The 10438-nt window shown below is 38.0% G+C and overlaps 1 protein-coding gene across 1 annotated transcript; it reads right to left on the bottom strand.

Moving 5' to 3' along the window:
- Positions 1 to 825: 825 nt before the first annotated feature.
- On the bottom strand, positions 826 to 9231 carry LOC137172660 (cAMP-dependent protein kinase type I-alpha regulatory subunit). Its single transcript, XM_067577194.1, has 11 exons — positions 9074 to 9231; positions 7234 to 7450; positions 5800 to 5970; positions 5605 to 5696; positions 5433 to 5494; positions 5282 to 5328; positions 4909 to 5067; positions 4717 to 4777; positions 4371 to 4492; positions 3715 to 3796; positions 826 to 3435 (listed from the first exon to the last, which is right to left on the bottom strand). The coding sequence occupies exons 2-11, from the start codon at positions 7405 to 7407 to the stop codon at positions 3263 to 3265; spliced, it is 1143 nt and encodes a 380-aa protein (XP_067433295.1). The 5' UTR covers positions 7408 to 7450; positions 9074 to 9231; the 3' UTR covers positions 826 to 3262.
- Positions 9232 to 10438: the final 1207 nt, after the last annotated feature.

Genomic DNA, 10438 nt, shown 5'->3' on the forward strand with positions numbered 1-10438 from the left:
AGAGTTCATGCCAAATGAAGACCATCAGCCTGACAAAGCAGGCAGGGACGCTGATAAGCAGCGACATCATAAAACGTGATCTCAATCACAGGTATATGCCATCATAACTCAGCATTTATACAGTGTATCTGTATTAAAACATAGCAACAGAAATAAACATTTGAGGGACAACAGATTAAAAAATGAAGGAACAGCCTGGACTTTTTCAACTCCAAAGTAACTAATAGCAACTTTTTTTTTAAAGCCAAGTGAAATTGTTAATAATTAAGTTTGTGACGTTTGCTCGTTACTTGAAAATATCAGTGCATGGAAAAATGACCTAAGTTGTGTAAAGTCATAAAAATCCTCTTAAAAAAGGGAAAAACTGAGCCATATAGCATATTATTAACCAGACAAAGCAAGTTTAAAAATAATGAGGTCACAAAAGAGGAATGAGGCATGTTGTATATTTAAAATGTGGATAAAGATTTAAATTTTTAAGTTTTGGTGAACAAATGAATACCAACACCAAATCAGGCTTTCCTGCACTCATAACAGCAGCATGTCTCCCCCTGGTGGACAGATGTCACGCTACATGTTTTTGATCTTTTTAAATGTAAACATTGACTGTACACCCAATATTAGTGAGATTGTCTTCCACATATATATTAAAACCTCATTTAAACTGGTTAAATTAAAAGTAATTTAACATTAATAGAGTGAATTACATAACTTGGAACCTATGAGAAGCATCCCGAACTACTTTGCCAGTCGTTAGAAACGTCATAAAGTCAAAAGAGCAACGCAAAGCTTAAAAAAAAAAAAAGACAAATTCAGAGACAAAGCTGAATTCTTTTTACTTTTTTATTGCTTAAACTGCCATCTGGAACAATCTATACCAAAAGGATAAACATCTTTGCACATACAGGAGGTCAAACTGAATACAGGGTAGAATAGAAAAAGAATGGTCCTCTGATCGCCTGCAGCTCTCTGCGCTGCAGGCCTAACAAACTCACTGAAAGGTCGGGCTAGCAGGAGTGACTGACTACTACTGTAAGCCCAGGATAGGTAAGCTAAGGCAAACCGGGACGATTGCAGTGTGGCTAAAAACATCTGGACTAAAACCGATGACCGATGCTGCTGCTATTTACATGAAAATAATATTTCGACAAAAAGGTGAGTCGAACCCTCGCCCCCTAACGGAGTCATTTCCTGTGGATCAGGATAAACAGGATGTGTTGTCATAACATAAAAGAAAGCTGATGACATAAATCCAGATGTCACCAAATCCACAACCTGAGGGTTAGGGGGAAACACATGAAGAAAAATACACTTATGTCCATTAACAAAAAAAATCTTCTCGCTAACCTGACTACCCTGCAATCGGCACCAAAATCAAATCTTTTTGGACATACAAACATAAAACTCAATTCTAAGCGTGTGTAAGCGCTTTGAATGGAGACTTAACAGAAAACAGAAACATGACTGGTTCTAGGTCATTTCTGGTAACAGACAGTGAGGCAGGAATGAAGAGTTAAGCCTATAATCCAGAAGTCAACATTGTGATTTGGTAAAGATCTTCAAAAAAAAAAAAAGAAAAAAAGAAAAAAAAAAAGACAGACTTAACATTTTATGCCATCTAAAAAGACATGAAGCAGTTAAGCTCGGGAGTAACAAACCAAATATTTGACAAAGTTCCTGTCCTGCACACAGCTGCAGGGCACGTTTTTTAATACACGCTTCCATTCATACCGGATCACTGGATGCCTAAAATATCATGCCAAGTAAGCATAGAGAACAGATCACAAGCTACTCTGATGAAAAGACAGCCACCTTTTCAATAGGCATAAGCAATGACACTAGTTTTAAATAAATATCTGCTCACTCTGCCCGCCAGCGCACCTGTGATGCTTCGATACATAAATACTTCAGATGTCCTGAAACTTTGTTGTTTTTTTTTTTCCAAGACTTTACTTCAATAAACCTGTAATTACCCATTTCATCTATTTTAAAAAGTTTTAACCCATGACGTTTTACACAATACAATTACATACTGTTTTTGTCGGTCGACAAGAAGAAGCATTTATTTACTTTGTGGCACTGGACACCTAAAATAGAATTTATGGAAAAATAAGTGTTTACAAAAGACAGTTAAACATATCTTTTTAAAGATCACCATCACTCCAAACCATAAGTTTATCATTTAGTCCATGATAATAATATAACCGTGATCATTTTAACTATACTATGATAACATTTTGATTACAAACCATAGCAGAAGAGTGACCAAGTTATTTGGTATATACTAAAAAACTTGAATACTGAAATACACTTAATACTCTTATTTTTTTTTTCCCTTTCTTTTTATTTATTTTTTCCTCAGAGTAGTCAAGGCAGTTCTTGTATGGTCGTTCTACCGATTAAGAGGACAATAAGGGTAATAAACTACTTCCTGTTTGGAGCTCCAAATAGTCAGGGAACAGAACACGCACTGCATTTCCACGGCTATGCATCTTTGAGTCATGACAATAATCAACATTTGGCACTAGCCTGGTAGCTGCACAATAAAATAAAAACCTTAAGTTGCACAAGATCTCCAAAAATAAGCAAAACAGACTCGTCATTGTCTCATCATACCGATCAAAGGTAACCAAAAGTAACAAATGGAGCACAACCATCATAGCTGAAACCTAAAAACGGCTGACAAAAATGTGGTTGCAGTCGTATTCTTCCTGCCTTCTACAGGTTCAAGCTTCTGCTCTACATTGTATATATAATCAAGCTAACTGATGTCAAAAAGGAAACTCTTAAAACGGGGAAGAAGCAGTCCTCTCTTTGCTTCAATCTAAAACATAACAAATATAACAAATTCACCAAAAGCGCCATGTAAAGTTTGATTGTCCTGTCTCATCTGTTTGAGACCCTAACGTCTTTCAGATCTCCTAACAATCCTGCTTTGTGTTTAAGGTTGAGTCTAAAAAGAAAGCGTAACCAGCAAATACATATATAAGGTAACATGTGATGTAACTGTGCCTACAAGGTAGCGTACAGCAGCTGGTACAAGCGCTGGTGAATGGCTAAAAGTCATCTCTCTGACGTGACTGGTAACAACAAAATGAAGTGTGTGTGTAAAACAAAAAGGGGGGGGGGGGAAGCAAACAGAAAGAAGAAGAAAGTGGCAAAAAAAAAAGCAAATTGCATTGGTGGACCCTGGGTCTAAAAGGAGAAAAGAGGGAGAGGGAGGAGGAGAGAGAGAGAGAGTGGGGCGGGAAGACAAGCCCCTTCAGACAGACAGCGAGACGAAGCTGTTGTACTGTTGGATGTTACGTTTGAGAATGTCTGAACAGGGACCCAGGACGCGCTCGAAGCGGGGCCGGTCGAGCTTCACGCACTTCAGGGGGCCGCGGGCGACCACGGTGGCAGCACGGGGGCGGTTCATCAGCAGAGCAATCTCACCTGCACAACATAGAAACAATCACAGCGTTTAAAATCTCAGAAAACATAAAATCTTTAATGATGTTGAGACAGAATGCAAACAAACAAAACTCTAAATAAAAACTAAATTGTTTAGAAATATTACTTTCATTTGAAAGAAAAATCATACGTGCCTTTTTAATCATATAACTCTAATAAGAGAGTTATAAAACTAATTTTACTTCACTTGTAATCGTACAATAATATAACAATACATTAGGTAAATAACAGAGTTTTCTGATAATGCTTTAGTTTTTTTACCAAAGTAGTCAGATGGTCCTAATCTCCCCACTTCAACAAACTCCTCATTCTCTGAGCGACGCTGCAACACAGCTGCAGAACCCTGAAAAACACATAAACACACACAGTTCAGTTTGGATCAACCAGCTTTACCCTGTTTGCATTCAGTATATGTGAACAAGAATCATCTTCATAAAAGATCATTTTTAAAAAGAAGTTGAATCACTGAAATGTATTTGATATTATCAAATAGGGCCGCGATTCAAATCGGTTTATCTATTAAATACATTTAGACAACTCTGAATTGAACAGGTCAACAAGTCATCCTTAATACTTTGATCAAAACAAAAAAATACTTTCACATCACCACTAGAGGGCGTGTGTGTGTGAGTGTGTGTGTGTGAGTGGATGACATGTTTGAAATAATTTAAAGATTCACTGAAGTCACAAGAAGATTTAAGATCTCCTAAAATGTTTGATGAAACTGGACCAACAACCAAATATGGACTAATTACATAACACATCCAACAACGATGGACACACCGATAACATGAAAAAACTAAAATAATTAACTTATCATGTCATCTCAAGTGTTCAAAGATGATATTCTGGTATTGTGACTTAACTACTGTGTATGAAGGAGTGTGTCTGTCAGAGTTAGAGATGTAGGTGTCTACCTCCAAGATGATGAAGAACTCATCTCCAGGCTCTCCCTGCACAACAATCTTCTGTCCGTCCTCAAACTGTACAGGCTCCAAGGCATCAGCGACTGTCAGGCGCTCCCATTTGTCAAGAGACTCTGAGTGAGGCGAACACAAAGAAAAGAATTCAGCTGAAGTGACGGATCACAATCAAAAAGGCTTTTATTGGTTTTACTTCTTTCATCTGTTATAAGGTGATATATTTTTATAAACCCTTTCAGGTTATTTTAATCTCAACACCAAAACACAGGTAACCTGCTTCTCTTCTATTTTTAAGTTTGGAGTTGTGGCTGATTTTTAAAAAAAAAATAAAATTACCCACCTAAAATGGACACTTTCCTGAGGAATTCCTCGTACATCTTCCTCTTTCTCAAAGTGCTTCCCTGAAGAGAAAGACATTTGTGTTAGTGTGTTTACATGAAACTAAAAAAGCAAATAAATGTATGTAAGCCTACATGTTTGCAAATAACTACACTGGTTTGCTTTGGTTTTGTATTATAATACACCTCCTCACCATAAGTATTCTCCTGTAGCTGTCTCTGTCGATGCCCCACAGCTTGACGTTGGTCTTAGCTCTAACTGTGGCCGCCCTCGGGGTGCCGTATATCAGCGCCAGCTCTCCGAAGCTGCCACCTTCCCCGATGCTGGTCACCCATTCATTGTTCACATACACCTGTCAGATTGGCAGAGAAGAAAACAAGGAAATGGTGAGAAAAGCATTAAAAAAAAACAGAAGAGGAACAAGAAACAAGCAAAACTATTAGAAATTTGTAGGTGAACCCCGATACTAACAGACAAAGAAGCTCTATGTTACTTAAGTATGTTTGCATTGTAAAAGTTTGAAACTGCTTTCTAAAAAAAAAACAAGATGAGGATCAGATACTCACATCCATCTCTCCTTGGTCGATAACATAGAAATTGTCACCTTCGTCACCTGGATGCACACAACAATACTGTTACTATCACGATCACACAAAGACATGCTTTCATTTGGATAAATGTTTGTTCAGCTTAACGCTGTAAAAGGTGTGATCCTACCCTGCAGAATAACTGTTTCCCCAGCGATGTAGGTGACTGGAAACATTGCATCAAATATGTCGCTGGAAGCAAACAGATTTGTGAGAGGATCAGCTGACTACACACACTTAGTCAATTGTCCAAATCTAACTTATAAAACCTTTGAAAACCAAACACTGTTTAAGGCAGGTACCTCCTCTCGTTGTCGTCCAGGTGTGAGAAGAGCACATTCTTTTCAATAGCTTTGGCCAAGGCTGCCATCGTCTTGTAGTCTTTCGGAATGACCTTAGGGAACAACACAGACATGTTATGCGTTTCAAGAAAATAGAACTTTTCATAGATGTAAGTGTTGGATTTTCTTGTAGCTCTCACAGCTGTATGTGTCTACCTTTCTGACATATGAGGCTGCATCCTCCTCTGTGTAAACCTCTGCGCTGAAGGCTCCTCTCCGCCGGCGACCCTTTACCACCGGGTTCATGGGTGGAGACACCTCCTCATCACGTGAGTCTGAACGGGAACTGCTGGCCTTCTGCTGGTTCTGAATCTGCTTGGCCTCCTCCTGGAGGGGAAGAAGTCAACAAGGGAAAGAAGTAACATCAGACAACAAGGTTTATAGCTGCTGTAGTTCATTCAAGTTCATTCAAAGCACTTTTTTAAGCACAAAAAAGTATATAATAACATGTAAAATACAACTTAAAATAAACTAAAATAAACCAATAAATAAAAGTTCCCAGTGAAAACCTACATTCAATCAAGAGATCAAATAAAAGCACTACTAAAAAGTTATATTACAAGTCTCTTCTTAGAATTATCCAGTATATATGTGTAACATATTTCCAGCTAGTTCATTGTCTTGGTATAATTCAGTTCAATTTTATTTATATAGCACAAAATCATAGAGCAGGTGAAAACTGTACTCTTCAACTAATAATATGCTCCAAGAGGATTGGAAGGTTACTGCCAGATGAGCATCTAAAAGAAATCTGATAAATCAGAAGACGATAACCCCAAAAAAGGCACTTCTCTTTAAAATAATTTTCAAATCAATCCTTCCTCTAAGATTCTAGGGAAGCACACAAGCATTAGTTTAAAGAACTTTTCAGAAAAACTTTGTCAAACATGTAAATACAGTTGAAGTAATAAAATGTTGAATTTCAATTATTGTATGTGCGCTTGAACTCATGTGGATTCATTGTGATGTTTATCTGACATCAGTAACTTTTCCCAACTAGTTCTTTGGTGACATTTACAGTAAATGTAGCATCCGGTCTAGAACATGGCTGCTGCAAAACCTGACCCTCAAGTGTACATAATATACATTTGGGAAATCTTGTTCAAAGCAGGTGGATACCATAAATAGTAATCTTACAACACCATATTGTTTAAAATAACTGTGCATTAAAGTGAGCTAGTTAGAAAGTTAGCTGGCTTTCAACATATTACAAACTATTCTTTGCTATTGCTGTGTGATTATAAATAAAAACTGCTGTTCTCTGACACAAAGTTTAAATAGCTTTAATTCAAAAAATGATAAGAAAAATCTGATAACAGTAACTGTGACATCATCTGTGTTGAGACATGTTTAAACTGATCAACTGATTTAATCTGTCGAGGGTTTTTGTTGGCCTGAGAGATGAAAGGAAATAGTGCCTGACAAAGTTAATAGTTGTGATGCCAAATACTAGCAGGCTTGTGAGAAAGTAACTGCCTAGTGTAATACAAGAATTTATAATGTTCAGCTTTCACTGTGTAATGATTAGCTTTCTGCCTATTGACCAATAAGGACAACAGTACACACGCACACACACACAAACAAATATACCTTCTCCAGCCTCTCGAAGTACTCCCTGAGGAAGGCCATTGGCCTGTCTGGCCTGGAGGTGCACAGCTGGACAATGCAGTCCTTCAGCAGCTGTTGAATGTTGTGTTTCTGCACGTACTGCTCACACTCCCTCAGGCTCCGCTCCTCCTCACTGCTCGTACTTCCAGATGCCATGACGACAACCGCAAACCCTGCTCTGTGACCTCTAACCTTTGTACTGGAGAGAGAGTGAGAGGACAGCAACGGGGGGAGAGAAAAAAAAAAAAGGAGGATGATTTCAGATCATCACTAAAACATGGATTTACTGGATTACCAGAGAGCAACACAGAGTAAGAGTGTGTCTGTGTCGTTATGAGAAATGGACAGAAAGAAAAAAGCGAGAATGTGAGAAAAATAGAGCCTGAGTGAGAAGGCACGGAGAGATGGGGTGTTGTTTTGCTCTGTGGAGCCTGAGTGCTTCTAAGTGGCAGGAGTGAAAACTGGTCATATGATGTGATCACACATTTCTGACTATAGACCACAAACTAGGACAGGCACGCTGTCTGTCCTGGGTTTATTTACTCAAAACAATTTCAGCTTTTCACCAGCCTGAGTGAAGCTTACTCTCACATTGGCTGAAACAGTACATAAGGCCTAATTTTAGACAAATGGCGAAACAAAGGCCAGTGAATCAATCCACTGTGAAACAGACCAAAACCATAAAAGCAAACGTGCACTTCCTTGAGGTTTCAACATTTCAGGCCTCAGTACTGCTTCTGAGAAAAACAGCCTGACAGATCCCTGATCATCTGATCAACCTCTGTGATATAAGCTTCTTCAGATAGCTCTGAGCTTGATTGGGCTGTGCAGTCTAAAACAGGAAGGCCTCTAAAGCCGTGTTGTAACCAACATGTGTATTTTAGATGAGTAAATGACAGAACAACAAGTCCTGCGGAGGAAACAGACCGATCCTGTGCCTGCAAGTGTATCATGCATGTGCATCAGTATAATAGGATTCAGATAATTTCTAATCTGACAAGGCCCTGGGGAGATTACTTGCCATGTTATCAAAGATGAGGCTGGCACATCCTTTCTGCAGCTAACTACACTCCTAGTGGAAACTTGGCAGGCTTGCTTTAATCTAAACCTACCACAGGAATAACTAAGTGATAAATGATACTGTTTTTAGACCAAGTGGTATAAATTAAGTGCTAAGACTACAGGCAAGACCCAACAACAGGGCTGCCTCATATTATTAGAAAGTCTTGTTTACTTTTTCAAACGTCTGAGGTAGTTAAAATATATAATTAACATATTAATTTTCTAATTGAATTAGTGAGCTGCAGCATCACCTCAGTTGACAAGAAGAGAGCTGTCAAGAGAAAACATTGCGATGCACAATGACCTCGCTGAACAAGTAACAATGAAGAGTGCTGGAGGACTAATAAATATTAGTGTACATATTAAAATAACTACTACCGCCTTTAGAGACAGTATGAAGCAAATGCCCTGTCTATAACGTTAACACCGTGTAGGTCAGGAAGGCTGACGGCTGCAGCCAAGTAACTTACAACAAGCTAATACTGAAATACTACCCACCCTAAATTAGTATAACCAGTAAACACAGAATACAAATAAATGATACATGTTTTATACGTTTGCTTAACTATCTTTGGTTAAGCAGAATGTTAAAGAAAGTGTCTAGTTTGATGCCTAGCCTGGCTAGCTCCGTGCAAAGGCAAAGCTCTCCTCCAATGACGCCATCTTGAGTTCTATCATAAACAAACGAGAGACGGAGAAAACAAATTTCACCTATCCAGAGGTCATATGTTCTTTGAGCAGAAACAACACCAATACTCACAAGAAACTGTAAATTCCTGCCGAGCCCTTCGATAACGACTCGGGATGGGTGATATTTCTACAAAGCGTACCGTTACCAGATCCTCCTCGCTTCGATTTTTTTTCCCCGAGCCCTGGACCGCTGCCCCACCGGATACGGCTGAGAACCAATCAACAGCCGTCACTGACGTCAATTCTCCTCGTTCTGACATGTGAGCCCGTCACCCTTGGCAACCTTAAAGGAGACCGCACGGAAACCGTGACGTCAAAGAAATAGTTTAGAACAGAAACGGGAAAAGAAAAAAAATCGATTCATATCTGATTAAAAATTAGCTTGTCAACAGGAATCTCTCTTTTATGTTCATTTAGAAATGCGTACAACTTCGTGGTTCGGTGCAGAGTACTTATTTCCAATTGCAACATCAGAATCATCTTTATTGGCTAAGTATGTTTGCACATACAAGGAATTTGAATCCGGTTTAGTGGCTCTCAGTGTACTTACACACAATAACAACACAACAATCTTCATAAATATACACAAGGAATGACTATATACAAGTGAAACCATTCCTGTGATCTGTAAACAGGATACAAATAGTGCAAAGAAGTGAAGAATTGCTTAGATACATATTAAATGGTATAAAATGATGGTTATGTACAGTATATACAGCCTGTTCAGATGTACAGTAGTGAGTCAAAGGGGGATTAAATGAATAAAATAAATAAACATACATGAGGTTATTTTAGGGGACTTTGGGGACAAATATCTCAGACAGAAAAGAAAAATCAGAGGTGCACTGTATTCTCAAGCTAAATAAATTCTAGGGACAATAACAAATACTACAGAGGTTTCTGTTTTCTCTGCAGGCAGCAGAACATTTAAATAATGTGCTCAAGTTATCACAGTGCAATTAATGTAAAGTACAAATCAATAAACATTAAGTCATTTAAATTATGTACATGATTTCATGGGTAAAGATCCTTTAGTTGAGTAAAATGATGTAAAAAAAAAAAATTCAACTACAACTAGAAGTCTTGCATTTAAAGGTATCGAAAGTAAAACTACTCAGGCAGAAATAGGGCTCCAGTAATAATAATAATGGATTATTGATACTGATGCATTAATGTGTTGTAGCTGGTTGAGATGCAAAACATTTTAACTGATTTATATTCTGTTGGGTATATCTTAATCTGTAATAAAGGATCATATTGATAAGCTGAAGCACACGTTTTAGCCTAAAAGTTGCATCTACAAGTAACAAGTAACCAAAGCTGTCAAATAAATGTGGTTGAGTAAAAAGTATGATAGTTCCCTCTGTTGAAGCTAGTGGAGTACAATATAAAGTAGCTTAAAATGCAAAATACAAGTCCCTAAAAGTTTTTAACA

Source organism: Thunnus thynnus, chromosome 20 (genome assembly GCF_963924715.1).
Source record: "Thunnus thynnus chromosome 20, fThuThy2.1, whole genome shotgun sequence".
Lineage (NCBI taxonomy): Eukaryota > Metazoa > Chordata > Actinopteri > Scombriformes > Scombridae > Thunnus > Thunnus thynnus.

What these genes read in the sequence shown, in the direction of transcription:
- LOC137172660 (XM_067577194.1), bottom strand. Translation starts at nt 7,407, where the DNA reads ATGGCATCTGGAAGTACGAGCAGTGAGGAGGAGCGGAGCCTGAGGGAG. An exon ending in CTGGACGACAACGAGAGGAG is followed by an intron (nt 5,495 to 5,604) that starts GTACCTGCCTTA and finishes GTTTGCTTCCAG; the next exon opens with CGACATATTTGATGCAATGT. An exon ending in AGTTCTTCATCATCTTGGAG is followed by an intron (nt 3,797 to 4,370) that starts GTAGACACCTAC and finishes TGTGTTTTTCAG; the next exon opens with GGTTCTGCAGCTGTGTTGCA.